Source organism: Toxorhynchites rutilus, unplaced genomic scaffold (assembly GCF_029784135.1).
Source record: "Toxorhynchites rutilus septentrionalis strain SRP unplaced genomic scaffold, ASM2978413v1 HiC_scaffold_169, whole genome shotgun sequence".
NCBI classification, from domain to species: Eukaryota; Metazoa; Arthropoda; class Insecta; order Diptera; family Culicidae; genus Toxorhynchites; species Toxorhynchites rutilus.
In genome coordinates this window covers 1-23,189 of record NW_026599728.1, presented here as the reverse complement: position 1 = coordinate 23,189, position 23,189 = coordinate 1, and the positions used below count along the sequence as shown (strand labels likewise).

Below are 23,189 nucleotides of genomic sequence, written 5' to 3'. Positions count from 1 at the left end.
TCTCGCAACATAAGCGGTGTGTCCTGGCAAGTCTGAAATCATTTTTGCAATATGTGAGTCCTTCATTCAAAGTTTGCAGTGCTGCTCGATAAGTTATGTTATGCTCATATGGAGTCCTGCGTGATGAGAACAGGGGGCAGATTCCGAGACGGTACTGCAAAAAAATAATAATTCAGGATCTTCTATTGCAACTGTGGTGAAAAGCTATGCATTGATTCTTCCGTTTCCGATATCATTTGCGTTTTTGTAAAATGATTTTACACGCGCTTCATTCGAATGTTTTCACCGTTTTTTTTTTAATTTGGGGTAAGAGCAAAGCTTAAACTGAATATCGAAAGTGTTCAACAGAGTTATTACCTCTTTCTTATTTACATCAATCTATCCGTTTTGTGGTATTTATTTTGCTGGTTTGCGATAAGACGATTATTCTAGTGTTTGCCTTCTTTCGTCGGCGTTATAATTATCCGTTAGCTAATACCCATAGAAGAGGGTGTATGTGTGTGTGTATCGTAAGTTTTAGATTCTATACATTGCACTGTGGCGTTTCCCTACTCTTCTCCTTCCGTTCTACTATCCCGCCTTCAAACAATCATCTACCTCTCATTAGCGTTAGTATTCTGCGCGTGCAGCGTGAGCCATGCCTCGCTTGATTTAACAAACAAAAAATAAAAAATAAAATGAAACTAGAAATTTTAAAAGAATTATAATTATTATAATAAAAGATATAAACAAAATTAAACAGCCTGGTTTCGGGGGGAAAACAAAGAAAAAAAAATCAATAAAGTAAGTTAAGTTATTGTGTTCGTTAGTTTTTGCTCTACCGGTGGGACGCAGCGTTTGTTTTCCACTGTCTCCATCGTTCGCTTTCTCCGGTCCGGATATGGTTTCCTCACACTCAAAGTCAAACAAGTCAAGTTGTGCGAGGAAATCTATCGAACGGGGTGCGATTGTTAGCTTAGAACTTAATTGTTTTGTTTTTCTACTAAACACTTCTCTTCCTCTTTTGTCTGAAACGTATTCACTTCACTAGTTTTATTTGGTTGCAATAAACGGATATCTAGTTCGGAAGTTCGTTGTGCGCAAAGCACAGTCACAAAACATTATTGGTTGTAAAGAAATTAAACAAACACCGATAAAATTCACTGTTCGGATTTGGAAATTAAATGTTGAAAGAATAAACTGCGACTAGTATTATTATGTTAAGCATTCCGGTTTTTGCTGTGTTGCTTTTGTTTTACTTTTTCTCTTTCTTTGATTGTCCTCTACCGAGCTGACGCCTTTTTAAGACAGGTGGAAGCTCATGCTACCCTCGCTGGCAGCCAGTTTGAGCTTCTGTCGCATCGCTTCCCGACTCGAATACTCCGGGAGTTTGAGATAGTTTACGCAGGTCATGACAGACGGCAGATAGTCGTCCGGATTTTGATTACCGTCGATTTTTTTGCGCACTATAGTCAGCGGAGGCGTGAGTGCCTTGAAACCACCGGTCGGTAACCGCGGACTTCCGGTCACAAACTGGAGGAACAGTCGCTGCTCGTCCCGGTTGTAGTTGCTGAGAATGTCGTAAAAATACTGAATTGCTTGCGAATCCTGGGTGAACCCATGATCCGTACGACAGCATTCCGCCAGCATCCGCGCATCCCAACGTTGATGGGTGCTAGCGTTCAGACCGGACCCACAAAACACGTTCTCCAATTCCTCCGGGTAGAACATACGCAGTCGATTCACCGGAAAGACCGAGTCGAATCCTAAGTTGTGAGCAAAAACATAAAAAACAGATTGGTATTGGGTGAGGAATGCTTATTCTTTGCTGACACAAACCTTCTCTCAGTGCTTCAAATTGTCGCGAAACGCCCTCAACCAGGAACCAGTGTGTCACCAGCGAAATGTACTGGTGCAGATTGTGAATCGTGACCGGCATGTCGCGTCCACCCCGTCTCAGCTCGATGTTCGGATGACCGGGCAGGACAAAGTCCAGACCAAGATCAGTGATCGGACAGCCGTCCAGATCCAGTGATTCAATCTAGGGAAGGAAAATAAACAAACATACCAAATTAAAGATCGTTCTCAACAAATAAATAATACATATGTCTGTAAAGTCTTTAAATATAGAGCAATTCAACACCAAATTAATCGACCGCAACGCCATCCTAGTTCGAAGGTCAACAGTTTGATGAGCACATACCGAAACGTATGGACATACACAAGTAATGTCAGTAGATCATTGTGTTGAATCTGTTATCCCTCTCGATTGGTCGATTACATTACATGAAGTCAATTCAATATCTACAATATATCTGTTACATGAATCCTTTTTGGAATAAATCGCCCAGAAAACAACTGCAACCGCTCATAAGTAGGGTAGAAATATTGTGAAGACCATCATGGGTATAAATGCTTCACAGAAAAAAGCGTAACTTTTATTATAAATGATTTTTTTTTTCGTTTTCGTTTTTCGAAACTTAATCTGAGATCAATTGATGGAGCCGAAGTCCCTATTGAACGAGGATAAGTAATCGAGGCAGTGTCGTCTCGTCTGCCTGTTCAAACTGTCAATAGGACAGGCAGACATTTTTTTTTTGTTATTTCGCACTTGTCGTATGGATGAAGAATTATAGAAGATAATTCATATGTAATTTCCATATTAACCCGAATATCTTTATCTTTTTATCTTTTCTGTTTTCTTCTCCACCGAAAAGAATGTAATCTGATGATTTGATTACACCACACAACCCGCACGCAACACAATACTACGAAATAAGCAGTAATGACTACCGTGTTCAAACCTTTCATCTGAACCCGCCGTCATTGAAACACTTATCTGCATCTTCAAGTGCGACAGGGCAAACGCAGTCAGCTATGTATAAAGCGATCACTACTTCTAATGCGCTGCCTTGCGTAAAAATGATATTTGAGGTTCAAAGTTTTCTGCTGAACGAAACCGATGGAAACGATAGAAAACACACAACCCATTGTTGATTGAACAGGTAGCTCACTTGGTCACGCGTTATCTCTGAATCGAGGCGGCTCAAGCCGTCAAGAAGACACGATCCGAGTCGACCGTCGACCCGTCGTCGGAAGCGGCGGTCTCTCGCCCACAAACCTGTGTTCCACTGATTGACCGGTTAGTTTGAAACATAGCGACCGAGCTTTAGCGAGCCATTTTTCACAAAAAGTGAAATTCTAATAGTTAATTTATGTCTACAACAAAACCAGTCCGTTTTATTTGATATACTAGTTTTCATGTGTAAGGTGAAGTTCTTAATAATATTGATGATAAATGATAAATCGTTCAGCTCAAATCATTGTAGGGGTATGAGGTGGGACCATCATTATTAACATACTATAAAATGAACCTCTCACATAACGCGATACGACTTTCTGAATAAAGTGAGAAGAATTGCGTGATTGCGACGTCTTATCGCACATACCACGAAGAATAGGCCTGAATGAATCAATCATTCACTCGCTTCGGTCAATACAAAAACAAATGAAAAATTAGGGAGTGGCATGATTCGGGCAAAGTTATTTGTAAGTTGTACCATTAGGGTGCCAAGGCTGCCTTCGAGCCTTCGAATCTTCGAACCGGACTTCCTACAAAATGTTCATTCCCTCTAAAAAACCCTATGCAAAATTTCAACTCAATCGGACTTCATTTACAAGTGTCACAGAGACGTCATAGTTTTTTTTTTGAAAACCTTTAAATCACCCATTTTCCCATGCCAAATGTCTTATTGTAGAAACATGGAGATTTACTGTTATCACGAAAATATTTTTTGAAAAAAAAAAGTCTTTTTGTGACTTGGCTTCCGTCTCAAAAGCCAATTTTTGACAGAAAATGACTTAAGCGGGGTCTTTCGGCACTTGTAAATGAAGTCCGATTGAGCTGAAATTTTGCATAGGATATTATTTTAGCAGGAATCAACATTTCCCGGGAATCACCAATACCTTTCGAGAATCCGAGATGACCATTTTCATCGGCACCCTATTGTAAATAGTTCGACCAACTTCTCATCTTCAGCTGCACAAACTGAGATTACTCGTTTGCAGCATAACCTAGCTATAAACCATGCGTATTATAAGTATTGCTTTTGGAAGTGCAAGAACAAATTATTTCACTTTCAAACAATTTTCGTGAAATTTTGGTAGCTCACCGTTCAAAGTTTTATCTCTGTGTGAGTGTGAGCCATGTGAATGCATTGAAATAATCCCGCGCACGACACGCCACGTTGCAATGAGAATAAGCCCTATACGTAGTGACGACGGATTGTATCCGTACAATACAATATTGACGATGTGACGAAGTAAATGCAGATACACGCAAACGAAACTGGCTATCAACAATTTCATAATACATTCCGAACTTTGGGACGACAACGGGTCTGTTCTGGGAACCACAATCATTAGAGAAAAAGTCTAGGTTTATCCCAAAACATTCCGCGTCGAGTAACCACCAGTGCCTTGCGGAATTCAGGACCAAACTCATTACATCTCATAACCTCCCCCTGTCTGTTTCCGAATGGGAGACACATCAATCACTCTTACCACTATACCACCTGTGCCGACAACTCATTACTTATGCTGGCATACTACACGATCTGTCGCATGTCGCATGTCGACTATTTTCATTTCGTTCTGAAACTGAAAACTTCGTTTCAGGGTGAATGATGAAATAAATGAACGTGCTCGAAGGACAAAGATATTCTTCATTGAACGTGAAAAGAGAGCTACAATATATTAACCCTTTGCGGTCGTATTAAATTTTGGCATGGGTATAAAATACATAATTTGTAGGATTATTAAAGATAAACAAGATTTATGTATCTTTTTTTTTGTATTATAGTGACATTCAACACTTTTGGCTGGTTCGTCACTTTTACTTCCTTTTTTGGAAGAATGTCGGGAGTGAGAATTGAACTCGTGACCTTTAGCGTGAAAGGTAGGGATGTTACCACTACGCCACATCGCCTTCACCTCTTTTTTGTGATTTTTAGTAAATACATACTGAACATGAGATTACCAAATAGGCGGACCAAATGGATTACGCATCGAATTATTTCACTATTTTACTAAGCACCCTATGATATGCAAGTGCACCACGAGTGAGACTCGATGTTGAGGTGAAAGAGTTAAGTGACGATTTATCAATAAGAGTGACTTTGTTAGTCAAAGCCAAAGTCAAGCCTGGAGTCAAGTATGAATGTAGCCCTCCAGATATTGTCGAGAATATTCCATATGTTTCGAATTGTGGTACAACATCGAACCCTATTGAGAAACCGATGTATACTAAATTGGTTTGATGCTTGCACTCAACTTTCTTGAGACGTATATTTGTGTAACATATAAAATTTGACGTGGTTGATCTGTGTTCCATGAACTAATATTGAACAGTGGAGATGTGCGATTGTGCACGGAACTGTGTGTATTATTTTTTAAAGATTCTTTATATAAGAATAAAGATTTTCAACATGACGCTGCAATTTTTGCGTATCAGTGCGATAACGGAATTTCTTTAGATACCTAGCGGTATGTATTCTCCAGAAGAGAGTGGTTGGATAGTCAAGTATCTTTTCCTGAGTATGATAAGGCTCTTCCAATAATACCGGTACGCGTTTTCCTCCAATGTAGCGCTCCCAGTGGTGAGTTTTGGATTTTTGACAGCAGTTTGTTTAAGTCTTTCTCTTTAAATCCTATGCAAAAAATTTGGCGAAAGTTGGTGTTTTCTAAATTCATTCAAGGAACGTTTGTCTGTTTCCCGGCAAAATAAATATTAAGGCGTCAAAATTGTGGACCGTGGACCAAAACCTGCGTCAGGCCGTCATGGAGGTTTTCAATGCCTCGAACGTAGATGTGACCAACAAACTCGGATCTGTTCGCAGTGATGGAAACAAAACCGGACCGCAAAGCAAAATAGTACGGCAAAAACGCGAGACTGAAAGCTATATGAAATGAAAGCCAAATGAAAATGGTCATCTCGAATTTTCGAACGGCACTTCTTTCAAAATGTAGATTCAGCGAAAAAATAACCCTTTGGAAAATGTTAGTCAAATATGTTCAAATTGCACGAAACGTCGAGATTTATTGTTATCTTGAAAAAAAGATTTTGTCAAAAATTGATTTTTTGGGTTTTTTTTTGTTTCAAAAAATCGATCTTTTACCAAAAAAAAAAGATAACAGTAATTTCATGCAATTTTAAGACATTTGGCACAAGAATTTTTTTTGAAACAACCGCTTTCATGTACTCCCATTGGTAATTTTAGGATTTTCAAAGTTTGACGACTTTGTGATGCTATTAATTAAAATCCGATAAAGTTGAAATTTTGCAATTTTGCAGGCATTCTGATCACAGTCAACGGGTTTCGAACAGCTACCGCGATAGAAGTCTTATGCTATCCTGGGTATTTCGAAGATGTTCCCAAAAATATATTTTTTTACGGACAAGCTGTTTCAAGTTTTCCAGTAAGCTGTTTCTGGCGGGGAATCTGCAGCTATGAACGGAAGACTCCGGGGTCTGATCACGAACGCCACTTCACGTTCATGATCAGATCCCCGATTTTCATCACAACCAACGTTATGACCGATCAACTATACAGCATGTCTGAAACAACGTGTATATTATAAGATCCCACCGAGATTCCGTCAAGTTTTGGCCGGATTTGGCGAGTTGCCACTACAGTAACAAAAACGCAACTATGATATCTCGATATTTGAGTAGGAGACCGAATATACTCGTTGCAGATGATGAGTCCGATACACCGAAAAAACAGGATTACTTCAGAAATAGTCTGGATATTAAAAAATGTACCTTGCGGTCAGAATAATCCTGAAAAATCACGAACATTGGCATCGTTGAGCGTCACAATATGTTCAGCGTTATAGTTAACGTTGGTGGTCAGTTAGAAGATCAGTGAAATGAGTATTCAGAAATTTGAAAAAAAAACGATCGTTCACTTAATAAGCTTACGCGCAATGATTAAGCTACGAAGACTCCCAAACTCTAATTTGGCATTAATAAATAGAGGAATAGAGGAATGATTGGAAAAACAAACCTTTTCAGTCTTTTCCATTGCATCCAGATTCGGATCCGATTGTACCAATTCCCGCAGCTTAACGATCTCGTTCAGCCGCAGTAGGGTACCTTGCACCTCCGGTGCGACCTGGTCTAGATCGGCCAAACTGAGAGAGCCTTCCTCTGTCAGCAACCATCGATAGAACGGTATCGAGTAAGGTAGATCAAGCTGCAAAAATATGGAAACAAGTTAGCATCCCAACGCAGCACAACACAGGTCCACAGGTCGAGCAACACTTACCATTCTACTATCCATCACAGCTTTAGCCATAAACTTGCCTAGGAATTTAAACTTGTACTTCAAACGTGAGATCTGGGAAGTTTTAGCCGTTTTACTAAGCGGAATCGGGAACAGCCCGTGCGGGGCATTCACGTACGAAACGATTGCACTGCTGCCGGGGGAGGCCGGTGATACGAGTGAATGCTGTTGCTGTTGAGTCGGAGGTGGTGGCGTTTGATTATTCTCCATTTCAGCCTGCTGTGGATTGTTGCTCAGCAGCAGATTGTCCGACTGTTCGATCAACATATTCAGCGAGTTGTCGTTGCTTATAACCAAGCTACTGTCACTAACGTTGTGATCGCTGTCCTGCTGTTGATGGTGATGATAGTGATGGCGAGTGGCTGTTGGTGACACCGACAGTCTGTTGTTAGCGGCGGAGGCAGCTGGTGCCGTATCGTCATCGATCTGTGTCGATTTCACGATATTATCCGATATCGAGTTTGACTGTTGATTGTTCTTATAGCTGTCGGAGTCATTCCACAGGCCAAGATCACAGCGCTGCAGCTCGGTTGAAACCAACGCGTAGAACTCCAGCGTTGGCCCGAGACCGGTTCCGACCTCGTTCTCGTACTGGATTTCTAGCAAAGCCTTAGAGTGGCCAAAGTCCTAAAATACACAGTACTCTAGTTAGATCTCTCGTTCGTTGTTTGGGAACAAAGTTTCAACCAACTAACCTGAATGATTGTTTCCGCTTGTTTCAGAATGTCCTCGCGGGAAATGGCACGCTTGCGGCGGTCCAAGCGAGGGGTCACCCTCTCGCTTGTATCGGCCGAATTGAGATCGGGTGTTGTGTCCAGCAGACGCTGTAGAGCACGATCGCGATCAAACGAAACGGCATAGAACAGCAGGTGTCGTGTTTCGAATGGGAACAAGAAAGGACAGGCAGCCGCAATTTGCTGCAACCATTGGGGCAAATTGCCGGTCATTATGACCAGAGGATCTTGCAGCTGACGGCTGGCCTTCGCAGCAATCTGAAAAAAAAAACAACAATATAAACAATGGTTGCGGTACTAAATCATCAACATTACCTTTGAATGAATAAACTCAGTTTGCAGAATAATGTTTGTCTGGCGAACCGAGAAGTACAACGTGGCCCAGTGACGATTCAAAGCGTTGATTATGCGTAGCATGCATAGAGCATCCAGGGAAGCATCCTGCACCGTTACCACATCAGGTAGTTTGGACGCTAGAAAAGGTGTCAACGGTGAAACGATTGCTGGCGCGATTCCATCGATCCAGAACTCCGGTTTTCGTCGCAATATTTTCGATTGTGAGTTTTTGCTGTTCTTCCTTGACGAACTGGATGCGCCACTCTTCGAAGCACCGCTGGGGTCTTCCTCCACAGGGCGATAGTAGATTGTATGCTGCTGAACCCATATACTTGCGCTTCCTGTTAAAACGAAAGACGCCCCCATTTGTCAGTATAACATATTCGAGAGAAAGCAGTTCGATGTGGTGTACTCACCGATGGGTGTTTCGGTGTCCGTGTCCGTTTCGGATTGATCGTTGACGAGCGGGGAGTACTGCCGAATCGCCTGATATACTGTCATATTGTAGGGCAGCACATGTTCCCCTATCAGGAACTGTAGCTTATGCTTCAATCCACCCATCGAAATCATCGCAGCCGCATCGATATTGTCAATGTCTTCTTCAGAGTCCTCCTCGCTATCAACCCGTATCCCGCCGTATCCTCGTACCACCAAATATCGTTCGATCGCTTGTACCAACGCGAGGGGATCTATTTTAACGGTTCCTCCCTTCCACTGGCGCAAATTCGTACACTCCGGGTGACGTTGTAGATTGCACTATAGAAACATCAATACATCATGTGATACATCAACAAATATACAATGCATACCTTCAGCTGATGCGTGTTGAAGAATTTAAGAGCACTTGTGTTCGAGCGACCACCAACTCCAGCCGGGAAGTCGTGGACTTTTACCGGGAACTGCTCCAGCTGAGTAACGCAACCATTCAATTTGGCCACGAACGCACTGAACGGAGCGCTGTTAATCGGTGGTGCTACGCTGCTCGAGAAGCTACCATCCAGTGGCAAATTGGCGAACACATGCAGAAACATCCGCAGACGGTCCGCTCGATCCACCAGATGATTGCTATCGTTTGCCATGAAGGTCAGCATCGTCCGAATGAGCCCAGAGTGGTTTACCTCGAAGGGAGATATGTCACTCTCGATCAGAATATCCCGCAGCTCTTTCAGTGCAGCTAGACAATCCCCATGGTTACCCTCCAGCTTCTGGATGGCTCCTGGAAGAGAAAAATTAATCATCAAATCGAACAAAGCAAATAGCACTGGACAAACCTGTTAAACGGGACAGAATCGAGCAGGCCGGATGCTGTGAACCACCCGTCGTTCCCACTCCGTCTGTCGAGTAGCGATTCACGAAAGTGATCGACTGCTCGCGTATCCATTGGCGCGCCTTTTCGCGATTTCCAGCCGCAATCAGGTTGGAATTGGATTGACTTTTAGCCAACGCATTGGATCCATCCTTCCCGAACGAAGTGCTCGCATGGTGGGACGAAGAGGACGATGACTGGCGTCCCCAACGGGCCGGATTAAGCGATGCCAGGAAGGAAGTGGTCTTCGACGAAGCACCGGAGAAGCGTGATCGGGAACTTGACGACGGTGTGTTCCGCCCGGATGAGGATCCCAGTGTGGTAGCTTTGTTGATCAGTTCCTGCATGACGGAGGTGGATGAGCTTGATGATGTGCCAGCAACAGTTGACCCACTGGGAATGGATGCTTGAGATGCTTGGCTTCCGGAGCCACCAGCGTCATCATGGCGGGACTTCGACTTGGAGCTGCCCTGGGATTTCCGTTTCGGCGGAACTTTACGTTTCAAAATATCCGAAACTTTGAGCTGGCCTGGACTGTGAGATCGGGTATCATGGTGAGGGGCAACAACGGTCGTTGCAGTCATCAGACTGGATCCACTGCCGGACGTTACCGAAAGCGGAGAGGTGAGAACTCCCTGCTCGGCGTTATATGCAAACGTATCCGGGAAGTGGTGCGTTTGATAGAGATGAGTTTGCTTGCTAGAGCCAGCTTCCTGGTGATGATGATGATGAACCGAAGGTTGGTTGATTGGAATCGCTGAACTGTAGATTGCATTCAACAGAATGTTTCCATTGTTTGGAGTTGCGATTGCTCCCGGTATGTTCGGTTGGATATTGGTGGCCAAAGATTCGAGATGAAGTGAGCTTGCGGTCATATGCTGTTGTTGTTGGTGTTGCTGCTGTTGCTGATGATGATGGTGGGGATGATGATTGTGGTGCAGAGCTTTGGTGGATGCATTAAGATTGATTGCGGTGAAGCTACCGGATGTTCCGGGAATATTTGCATTCGTTGGCGAATGCAGCAGCGTTGAACTGGTCGACGGCATGGACATACTCATTTTACTGGCCATCATCATTGCTGAATTGAGGTTCTTTACGTGTGGACCCGATCCCCCGACGATAGCGATCGCCTGGGTACCGGACTTTGAACTTGAGGCAATGGCACTATCAAAATCGAACGTATTGTTCGGGTGAATTGTGGCCGAAGATGGTGCACTTTGGGCTCCCGATTTGGGTGACGGAGCAGCACAAATCGGAATCGTTGGATCGGTCAATTGGTTGATTTGATGCATTACGCCCTCGCGACGGAAATGCATGCCAAACACTTCCGGCAGCTTGTGCATTAAAATTTCCGCCATTTGCAGCGCTCCCACCACAATTCTGAGATCATTAGAAGCCATCATTCCAGCGATGTGTGACGACACGAGTTGATTCTTAAGAACTTCACGTAGAAGATCACCGTTGGCGAAATATACCATTCGCAGGAGTGCACGCAGGCACTTATACCGAACAGATGGACCTGCCGATGAACTATAAACTTCGTACAGCACTGAGAACAGATTTTTGATAAACTCAGCTGCCAAACCACGTTCCTCCTTGAGGCAAGCTATCCGGGCATCTCGCGTAGCATTCGGAGGACGCGTAGCTAGATTAACACTACCAGTACCGCCGCCACTTGAATGGACACTTGCGGAGCTACCTTCGCCAGTCTCGCACGAACCAGTAGCAGCTGTAACCGACAATGGGCCCGTACCAATGACCATCACCCCCTGCTGTTGTGCCGCCAATAGTGTATGGTTGATTTTCCTCTGGACGGCCCGGGTTGTCCCGGTATCCTCGTTTATCTGTTGCATCGAATGAAAATCAATTGTGTACGTGCGTCCCAAAGTGCTAAGGCTAATTTCGTCGTCCGAATTCAAGTGAGCAGCCTCAATCATTCGCGAATCGATCGACGAATACGGACGCCATACAGCGCGGTCGTCTTTCCACTGCCACTGAACGGTATCCTGCACGTTGGCATGTGTTCGCTCGAGGAGAGAATCCACCGCGAAGATCCCATCGGTGGGAAGTCGTGGCATTAGCTCTCCAATCAGACAGGTAATCTCATACAGCTCCGATGGACTTCTGGGTATGAGTTCAACGTCCGAAGTAACCAGATCGGCCGAACCTGTCAAAAGATATAGCAGCGTCGAAGCAATGTCGTTTTTCAGAAGAGTGATGGCCAAATCGGGGCAGTTGGCACACATAACGCTGAGCATTCGGACAACGTTGGTAAATGTTCCAGAGTTTAGAACCGAAGGGGTGACCACCAGCAGTTGCTGGCAATTTTTGAGCAGTTCCATGCTTGCGATTTCCTGCAGTACTGTGGAATCCTGCTGGAAGCTGTCCACCAGACGATAAAATGCTGTACATATGCTTTCCACACTTTTCTTGTCCTGCTGGGCAAGGAGTCGCGCCAAAAGGGGAAGGGATTCTTTCACAAAGTGAAACTCTTCGCTATGTAGATTGAGGCAGCAATTGGCGGTGATGGCCAGGGCCGCACGCTGAGCATTGATTGAGAAAAAGTCCAGATAGGTAAGACAAGCTGAAACGCCGTTCGCTTGCAGGATGCTTTTATTGTGGCGGCGTGAGAGAATTTCAAGCGCGGTAAGACTTTGCTCGGCTACATCCATACACTGGATAACCTGAAGTTTCTCGAGAAATGCTGGAATTGCATCGACCACTGTGCCGGAAGAACGTGGCAGGGCCTCCAACATGTAGGCCAGTGCACGACAAGCGTTGTTCATGATGTCAAAGTTGTGCTCCATTCGCAGCAGTGTAATCAGTGCCGGAACCACCTGTTTGATGGGGAACCCTGCTAGCGTATCCTCGTTGCCCATGACCAACATTTGGCACATTTCGATGGCAGCTTGAAGCTGTTGACTTTCGTCTTGACACTGGAGTCCTTGGAGCAGCTGTTGCGCTTTCGAGCTACTGTTAGCGCCCATTGTACGGTGCAAGAGATGATGCATACGGGGTCCTAGCGCACCGAAGAGATGCGGTGGCAGACCGCGTGCTTCCAGAAGCGCTTGGAGCCGGCCAACTTCGCTGTCATCGCTTTCTGAATCAGGATGAGGAACAGCCGATGAGGCGCCCAGGCTTGTAGAGTTTGAAGCAGCGCCACCCGAACTGCCAGCGTTGGCGGATACATTCACCATGTTTACATCGAGTGGAGCCGAGGTGCTGCCCGAAGCTGATCCTAAACTTGTTGTCTTGTGTAGTTTGATGAACGGATGCGACGAAGCAGAGGAACCCTGCTGGTGCTGGTGATGATGGTCGTTGTTATTATTACGGGATCCATCATTGGCCATTGCTGTGCTCGATGGACCTGCTACTGCTGCCGTTGGATCGTAACCAGAAGCTACCACGGAGACGAGCGATGTGGAATTATTATTGTTGGCTACCGATGAAAAGGAGGAGGCACCTTTGAAGGACGAGGATCCCTTGACAGTAGCACCGGAGGATCCAGCCGATGTGGTGCTGCCGGATCCACCCCCTCGATGGCTACCCGAACGTGAAGATTGTGGCTGCTGGTTTTGGCTGGGATTGGCGGTGTTCGAGCTGACACAAGAACCCGTTGTTGCGGATTGGTGAGAACTTTTGCCACGAGAACTACGTCTTAGCAGGCCACTTGGTAGTTGCCCCTGTGTGCCGCCGCTGCTGCTGTGCTGACTACCACTACCGCTACTGCCACTAGTGCTACCAATGTGACTACCGGAATGATGCTGCTGCTGGTGCTGCTGTTGCTGGGGCTGTTGATGATAATGATGGGGCTCCCTACCTCCGCTGCTACGAGCTAGACGTGCCCCCAGGTTCGGGGCCTTATGGCTACTGCCCGTACTGTCCGGATGTTGGTCCCCCACTTTCTGACGCTTTTTCGGTACTGTGGCTGTTGGTACTACTGTTGACCCTGTGTCCGAACTATGGTGGGAACGTAAACTTCGTCCCTCTTCCACCGTATTGAATTGCTGGTGATCAGTTGATTTGTTAGTTCTGCTAGAACTAGACTTACTCTGTCTGCGTTCTTCTACCGTTTCCTCCTTGAAGAGACGTTCGACAATCTTCTTCGCCAACCGGGAACTTCCCCCCTTTTTACGTTTCTTCTTCTCAATCGATCGTGATGAGGAGGCGATTGAACTGACACTGTCTCCACGACTGCTGCTGGTGCTGCTGCGATCACAATCTAGCTCTAACTGCGACTGTTGGTGGCTACTGGATCGCTTGCTTGCGGTAGACGATGGAATAATTACCTCAGTGAGTGAAGATAGCGACGAGCTACTGTTCGACAGCGTCGTCAGCACTGAGGCCGGGTAAGCGGTGAGTGTGGAAACAGTGGCTGCTGTAGCGATTAATGTGGATCCGGTGGAATTACTATTGCTAGTGCTATTTGTACTATCATGTAAAGATGTGTTACTGCTGCTGTGCCGGGCGGCTTTACCTGGGAGGCTGTAACGTTTGTTTCTGATGTCGACCGGTGCCTGCTGGATTTGACTACCGAGTAGGGGAATTTCCTTCGAAATCGTTCGCGAACGCGTTCGAAAAGCTACCGGAGAAGGTGCTGAAGTTTGCTCATGTACAAGCGCCGTACGATTGAGGGATGTGTCTCCTTCCTCGTGCTTGCGTTTTCTACCAGAACTATTGCCACCTGGATTTCGGTAGTCTGCGTCGAATTGCTGTGACGAAGGCTTCTGTGTAGATCTAACCCTAGATCTTCGGCTGCTACTGTTTTGAATATTACTGCTACTACTACTACTACTGCTGTTGCTGCTGCTGGCGGCTGATTGCTGATGATGATTCCTGTTATTATATTGTGGTGGCGGCGGTTGCTGCTGTTGGTGATGATGATGCCCCTCCGTCACTGCAGAGAGCGCTTGCTTACCAACGGACTCGGCCATAGACGACACTTAGACGTCCCCTCGTGTCCATTCAATATCATACCCGTCAAATTTTTGCAGTTTCGCTCACGCGGGTGTTGTCTGCTCCGGAAGGTAAATAAAAATACCTGCGCCTGATAAACGCACACACTGCTCTTCTCGATTCACTTTCACAAATGTTGTTTTCGTTTATGATGGCAACCCTCGCTCTCTCTCCTACCGAGACAATTGCAGGATTGTGCGCGGGATGGAACCAGGTCTCTTGCCTCAGTGGTGATAGATTTTGTTACCAGCTATTATTAGAATCTCGGGCCTGAAAAGAGACGTGGAAAGGAAAAGATGTTATGAGAATTCTAGTAGTCAGATACGTAAAGGAATTTCAAGGAGTGAATCTGTCGTGATTTTTTTTTTCAAATAGATCGAAAGATGATCGTAAACGTTCGATTCACATAAGACGCCCCTATCTGTTTATGCGTAAGCTGATGGGACGGGTCACGTATCGTTTCGTAATAACTGAAAGTGGTCCGCTACTGCCTACTGCTACTGCTGCTGCTGCTACGTTGTTGCCACTACTGGTTTGTTTACATTTTCGATTTCGTACCCTCAAAGAGACATGGTCATTTACGGTATAACGATGGCCATGCACGACGACGGTTATTGGTTGAGTAAATTTGTGTTAATGTCAGCGAAACAGGTTATACCACAATCACATTCGATAAACAATCGTTTTACCACCAAGTCTAAGAGACTCAACGGTGGAAAAGCAATCCCACCACATTACGGTTTCCGTCAAGTGACGTGTAGACTGGCTAATTTGGCCTTGGCATCCGTTTGAGTGGCTCTTCTCGCATTAACAAACAACAAACTCACCTCTCTCGCTACTATATTCAGAACACTATCAAAACATCCGATGGCTGGCAGCGGAATCGCGGCTAGTCTGACCTACTTGTGAGCACCGCTGCCGTGTTCATTATTTATTAGGAAAACTCAACCCCAACACACATACAACACAATGAGCAGCACTTGGCTTCCTATGTTTTGATTTTCCCACACCACCATAACAGCAATACACAGCAATCAGAGCCGTGGTTCAACAACTCTGTGTTGATTTATATTGATCCCCACGGAGAGGATGGAAACGAACGTGAGAGCGAGAAGGTAGCTCCCCACTCACTCTCTCGCTCACTTACACAAACATGGACACCAAACAGCTGATCGCGACGAGGTTAAGTTTTCAAGTCGTCACAACACGGCGAAACCAGCACTGCTAGCAGGGCTGCGCGTGGAGTGGATGACGTCTTTGTTATTATTTTTGTTGCGTTGCGATATAGGGGGTGAGAAAGCCATAAGGCAGCAGCAGTAGCATAATGAGCAGGAAATGTCATGCGGGCTGGACTGGTGTTGGTGGTGGTGGTAGTGATGGTGGATAGGTAAGCAGATGGTACACCTCTGAATGAGCCCGTCGGGGTCGCAACACCGAGTCTGATATAGTGGTGCGTGTTTGTAAAGTAGCTTTTGATGATTTCGTCAATACGTATTATTATTTTAGACAGACGTATGTGAATGGACGGACGAAACATGCAGAAGCACGTATACGATGGTACATAAGGGTAAAAAGCAACGAAGGAAGGACATAAGGAATAAAAACGAGGAGAGAGAAAAACAGGTTTCACATGATCATGTTCTATTCTTGCGAAGACAGATTTTGTGACCTGGAAAGTGAAGTTTCCAGACAGAGAGAGAGTGAGTTGTGGGGTTGTTTTACAGGTACGATTTGCGATTTCGGTTGTCGGCGACGGTCGTATCCGTTAATCCCCTATAAATTAGTAATTCCTGAGCTATGATGGGAAAACCGAATCTAGGCTGCAGGAATTGTATGTGGTTACAAAAGGGAAAGCTATTTAACTCTAGGTACACACATATGTAACGATAGCCTTGAAATTTTAGGTTCGATGTCATAGAACTTGGAGCAATGATTCTATTCTTCTATTACTCAGCCAAAGACGATACACTAGCTATCTTAATCATCACAATTTCGGGGCTGGATCGAGGAGTGGTGATTTCAGCACAGAGAAAAAGGGAGCAGCCCGAAAAAACAAACATAATTGAGGATTTATCTGCATGGGATTTATTGAAAAAGAGCCATTAGCATTGACGTACTAAATTATTATCAAACGTTTACAATTTAACTGTAGGGCATGGAAGAAAGAGCCATTGTCCTTCATTCATTCATCATCGCCTAATACCTCGTCGAAACATATGTATGGGACTTGCTACCACTATATTCACCAGACCTGCCACCCAATGAACGACGACGGATGACAAGACTGGGCTACACTTTTTTTTATCCCATTTATTTATTTAAGGCTCATTAGCATTTTAGATGTAACAGAGCCGAATTTTAATCGTGTACATGTCACATGGTTATCATATCTATAATTAGCACATTACACAGTTGTCATTCGCCAGTATTCCTTCTATACCATTACATATGGTACATTCGCACAGTAGCCATTTATGCGTAAGAGTATTCTTTCTGTTCTTCCATTATCCAGTTGGACCACCGGACAGCGGAGACAGTTGATTGATCATTGTTGAGTTATGTATAGAACAGCAGCCCGATGTGTCTTGCAGAGCAGAGCAGTTGTATGGATGAATCGATCTTATTCCGACCGTGGATCGATCTCCATCGCTGATGATTGTTGCGTGGACGTAGCTATTCTGTAACAACACAAAGAGGGTCAATGAGGGCCCTGAGTTTTGAACTCACGATCGATCGCTTACTAAGCGAACGCGCAACCAATGTGGCTACGGAGACCCCCTGGGCTACACTTAGCCAATTACTTTGTACAAACTTGATTGAATGAATGTATTAGATTTTAGGACGTTGGCCGGTAAAATTCATGTATGGTCAGAGAAATGACGAAAATGAAAAGCTTCAATTTTTGAACAATACCTTCGAATATTCCACTTTCGTGAAATTTTCTCACAATTTACATTTTCAATCAAATAAAAGAAAAGAGGATTGCGTCTAAGGCACGACCGCATTCTTTTGACGTAGGAATATGAAACTATTTCAGTCAATTCGTTTGATAGAACTTCCAGACTGAAATGAAATTTCAAAATTAGCTCTTTGATAAGCTTGTTTTATCGATTGGGACACATCAGAAGCCAGAGTCTACCCTAGATATTCCAACATAAACACGAGAATCTATATTGTGAACAGATACGATTTATTATATCGTACGGGGTATGAATAAAGGGCGCTACACAACATATCGTAAAGGAATGTAACATCAAATATTTTTCCGTATAAACCGTATGCTTGCATTCACATTCACAATTAAGGGGCAACGTCGACAAAGATAAAACCAAGAGAAAAATCAACGACTTCATTTCTTTAAAATCGTTTGAATAAATCGACATTATCATTGAGACCCTTTGGAACACCTTGAAGTAGAGATGTGCCATCCGCTCATGAGCTGTTCCGAAGAATCGACTCTTTGAAGTGAGTTGACGCGGAACAGCTCGCAAAAAAAATCAAACAGCTCTTCAGCTCACTTTGATGATGATGAAGGAGAGAAAAGAGCTGTAGAATTGAAGAGAGTGTGTGAGCTGTAAGATTCAAATGAACTGACCGTCTCTCGCTCTTCGTGTTAAGACATCAGTTTAGTTTCATTTGTCCCTCGTCTTTTCAACTGTTATATTCGCGTTGACGGCATTGAGCTTTGTTTACCAGTTTAGGGGGCGCCAAAAATAATAATTGGCTCTCAGGCAGAATGAACACGTTTTTAAAATTCAAATTATTAATGAAAATTAACTTCTGTGTATCAAATGAGTATTCTATTTCAATGAAAAACACTTTGTTTGAAGCCGAGGCAAAAATCTCATAAGATTTTTTTTTTTGAAGAAAACTTTCTATTGTAATGTAAAGCCTCAGTAAAAATGTCGGAAATGTTGTACTCGCCGAGTCTGTTGTAAATAATAGTCTGGAATACGTGTTTCAAGTAATTAATATGGTGTGAAAAATTTCATTTGAATTTTAACATTTTCAAACTGGCTTCGTGGCTATCGAGTTTGGGACCCAAATTGAAAGTCGGCACTGACAACTGAGCTGAAGAGCTGTTCATAAAGAACAGCTCATTTAGATGAGCTGATATGATCAGAGCTGTTCATCATGATGAGCTGATTTGCACACCTCTACCTTGAAGGATCCAAGTTTCATCAGTCACAATGTTGTACAAGAAATTAGATCGTTTTCTGCATCTCGAGGATGCCTATCAGGCTTTGAACTCTGATCTTAGACCATCAATTTACGCGGTACATAACACGAATCCAGAGAATTGATGGTTTGGATACTCTCAATTCCGCTTCAATTAATTATAATTAAAAGTATTTTTTTTATACTCGTTGAGTTCAAGTATGGTTTTGATGGCATAATCTATGATCAGCAATTGTTGACGCGTGTACCACTTATAAACATTACTACGGGACGCACACTTATTATAAAAGCTTGTTCTGTTGATAGGAGCGTTCTTGATAAAAAAAAATGCATGTTATAAATTGATAATAATGTTGGCTAACTACAGAAAATTACATTCCCGATTTCGTCACTCCAAATTAGAATGAATCGCATTCAAACGTTCGTTGCCCAGCGCAATTCGGTTGTGTTTCACGCTGGGTCCAAACCAACTGTCGGCACACTAGGCAGTAATCAGAGACATAAACGGGAAACAATGGTTGTTACCATACTTATGAAAAAAAATATGAATCGATCCTCTATTCCTTAATGATCGATTCAAAACTACTTTTCGCATAAGTATGATGAAAAATTACACAAATTATGTTCCACAGCAGGGTACACATGCTCTCTGTGAAAGTATATATAGATGAGATACCAGCGGAAGGAAGCATGCTGGTCTAGCCGAGGACATCGACATTTTACAGGTAAGACTCGATTATATACAATTTTGGGCTCGATTATATACAGTTTGAAAAAAAATTTATTCTATTCAAGAAAAATGTAACCTTTCAATGTTGAGGTGAAATTTAAGTGGCTATCATAAAGTACAGGGGGATGAAAATTTCGATTTTTGAAGATTTTGCTTGAATTTTCACCGGGAATTTTTTATATCGATATTGCAGCGAAATTAAGAAAAATAGAAGTTGGGTGTCAAAGAAAAAAATGTAGAGTGCTTTGAGAGCTTTAATTTGATTGATAAAATTAATAATTACACATTGAAAATTACTAACTTTTCAATTTTTTCTTCCAAAATGTTATTTAAATCCACTAATTTAGATGTTCCACTACTACATCATGTACTAATTTTTCTCATCTTTTAAATGAAAGCAACAGAATTGGCTTAAATAGCGTATTTTTATTAGTATAGAGCCAGTTTGAGGCAACATAGTCCAAAACAAAAAAAAAGTTCTATAACCCTGTTATTGTTGGAATTCGAACATACACGTAGAAGAATTTTTTTCATAAAATATTATCATCGATCATCTCCTGAGAGGATCAGGAAAAAATACTTTTTTTTATGTGAGAAAGGTGTTTTCTGACTTTAAGAGGATGAATAAAAAATTTAACTCTTCTTTTATTTTCAATAAAAGAGAAACATATGCATAGAAAACGAATAAATCCCGTAAGTACAATCTCGGGCCACTTCTTCGATGCTTCTGAAACTCTGTAAACTTCGCGTTTCCTTCAAAGTTTGGAGTCTCAGATTAAGAATCTTTCGAGATATTAAGATTATCGGTACATCACGCTGAGATTTTCACCAAACTCTCTGGGGATCCTAATTAGTCCTTTACTCCTTACTTATTCCGTCTTTACTAATCAGATAAGGGCTAGCTAGATCTCTTAGGATCAACTTACAAGAAAACACCACGGTATCACTTCTAACGATACTAGATTTTGTAAACAGCGTGAACGCTTTTCACAATCGTTTGTGGAATGAGGAGGCAATCGGGCGTAGTGGTTAACATCCGTACCTCTCACGCTAGAGGTCACGAGATCAATTCTCACTCCCGACATTCTTCCTTCGGAATGGATGTAAAACCGTGGTGCGAGTGACGAGACAGCTACTATTATACAGAAATAAGTGTATTTGGTACCCATTTTTCAATCATCAGGATGTTTCCCATATTTTTTAACCCGGAAACGGTTGGTTGGTCTACATTTATTTGCTTTGCGAGTTTGTTATTGATTTTGACCATCACTTTTGTTCGACAAAGTTTGAAATTCAGCCCTTTTATAAACACATTCGGCGGTTTTTTCACGTTCCCTTGATCACTTTCTATCTTTCTGGACCGCTTATAACATTCCAATTTACCGAGTGCTCGTCGCAAGTTTCATCCAACATTATACAGTGACTCAAACTTGACGTCGTACCCCACCTTGCCGATCTCTTTTCACTACGTTTGAATGTCGAAAACAAGCTTTCGAAATAATCTATTTAGATAATTATAAATACATAATTTTAAAGCTTGAATCTTCAAAATTCGAAATATTTTATGATCAGATTTTTATCTTGATGTATGTAGAGAACAAAAAAACTTGTTTTTTCTGTTTTTTCAAAGATTTTGTGGACTAACGCATTTTTTTTTCTCACCAACTTAATAGCAAATTCAATTAACCTTATCAACCAGCTTTTTGTTGGTTCCTCTAATGTGCATGTAGAAACTTCTCATGCAAAGATATATTAGTTTTGATTAAACATTATTCATCTTTAATGATTAACCTTCCTGTACTCGTACTTCCTGTATTAAAACAGAATGAATTTAGAGAAAAAATATTTTCTGAAGTTTTTTTTCATTCAATTATATATTTTTCTTTGAATAAATAGCTATAACGCCTAAAAATACACAATAGCAATATCAAAGAGACACACAGTCTGTGAGTATACGAGTTACGATTTTGAGCGCAATCGTAACTCGGAAATTTTGTAAATATCGAGTATGTTCTAATGTGAGCAGGGAATTTTTCAGCCTAATGTATCCCCAAAATACCTGTGAACGTTTCATATTGATACGATCAGCCTTCCGTACGCACAAAATCCACCTTTTTAAATAAAAAAGTGTAGTAGCTGCATGAAATTTTTTTTTCGAATTGGTTAATGTTGACTGGTGTTGAAACATAGAAAATGACGATCAATATGACCTTCAACCTTTTACGTTAATATATTGAACTATATATGTGTGAATTCCGGTTACATATGCAAGCACTTGATATACAACAAATAATGATTTTTTATCTTTTTATAACTGAGCGTGGTAAAAGAGATAGATAACAATATATAACAATTATTGACATCTGGTTCAGAGATTTTGAAGTTATTAAGTAATCCATATATTGCACGAGGAAACAAGAAAAATGTGTGCGAGAAACATGAATGCCTACTCTCAACAATCATTTTCTGGAGGGAATCGGAAAAGGCTAGAATGGATGATTACAGGTTGTTGGTCAGGTAAGCGTTCATGATTGCTAGGGAAAAAGTATGTTCTTGTATAAGCTGAAAATACATGATAAGCTAATTTATGTACTACAAGTTATAACAGTACCAACAACTCCAGCTAGTAAACTGAAGAGTGCCTACCGATAGTTTAAAGTTCAATCGAATGGGAAACACTCTTCATAGACTTCATAGAATAAATTGTTTTCACTTCAGCCAATAACTATGTATGCCACATCAACTGTTTCCTCGGATTGTCAGGACACATATCATTGTGTGCTAAATCTACTCTATACCGAGTAATTTCAGTACAAAATACACATCACCGAAAACACACATTTTGGAGAAGGATACAAAATCACAGCTCTTTTTATCTACCTCAAAGCAAAGCTGCAACATAAGACTTAAGTGTTTCCACCCGAACGCTGTGTTATGTACATCGGAGTAGCACAGCACCCCCTGCACAACAGGTTCTGTATTTTCTACTCTGCCATGTATATTGCTACAATCATGAAGTCGTAAACAAAAAAAAAAGAGGTAACAAAATATATAAAAAAAATGCACAGTTGAGGGATATTCGCAAAAGAAAAATCCAGCAGCGGAGGTCGGCCGTATACTCGTGTGCATCTATATGGCGGCTAACAAAATTCTCGATCGTTGCTTTTCGAGCCGTCTGTCGGGACTCTACACAAGTGCCACACCTTCACCACGCGCGTGCTTCGATCTTCAGGACTTTTTTCTGTTAACTCGTTATAATTATTGCACACAGACACAGATGAGGACGCATAAATACACATCCACCCCCTCTCGCTGGAAACACTACTATTCTTCGTCCTCTACCATCCAGTTATGCGTTTCTTGTTTTCTTCACAACTTCACACAGTCTCCCCATACGAACGGAACGGGAATAAATGTGTGCAGACGAATGTAAATAAAGGTTATTGTCCAGTTCAATAACACAACACAGCCGGAGGAACGATTTAATTCATCGACCTCGCGGAGCAGCACAAATAAAAAAAATGTAAAGCATAAAAATACGAAGCCAGCGAATGTGCGACTTCGAATGGGTCGAAAGTGAACTAACAAAAATCTAATTAAATCCTACGCTCACATTCAACATC

General features: G+C 42.6%; 1 protein-coding gene across 1 annotated transcript; it reads right to left on the bottom strand.

The window, feature by feature from the left end:
- Positions 1-690: 690 nt before the first annotated feature.
- Positions 691-14,927, bottom strand: LOC129781700 (E3 ubiquitin-protein ligase TRIP12). The gene is made up of 9 exons (XM_055789271.1): positions 9,667-14,927; positions 9,205-9,611; positions 8,812-9,151; positions 8,375-8,736; positions 8,021-8,317; positions 7,308-7,952; positions 7,047-7,235; positions 1,819-2,020; positions 691-1,745 (listed from the first exon to the last, which is right to left on the bottom strand). Exons 1-9 carry the CDS (start codon positions 14,633-14,635, stop codon positions 1,282-1,284), a joined length of 7,875 nt encoding a protein of 2,624 aa, XP_055645246.1. The 5' UTR covers positions 14,636-14,927; the 3' UTR covers positions 691-1,281.
- Positions 14,928-23,189: the final 8,262 nt, after the last annotated feature.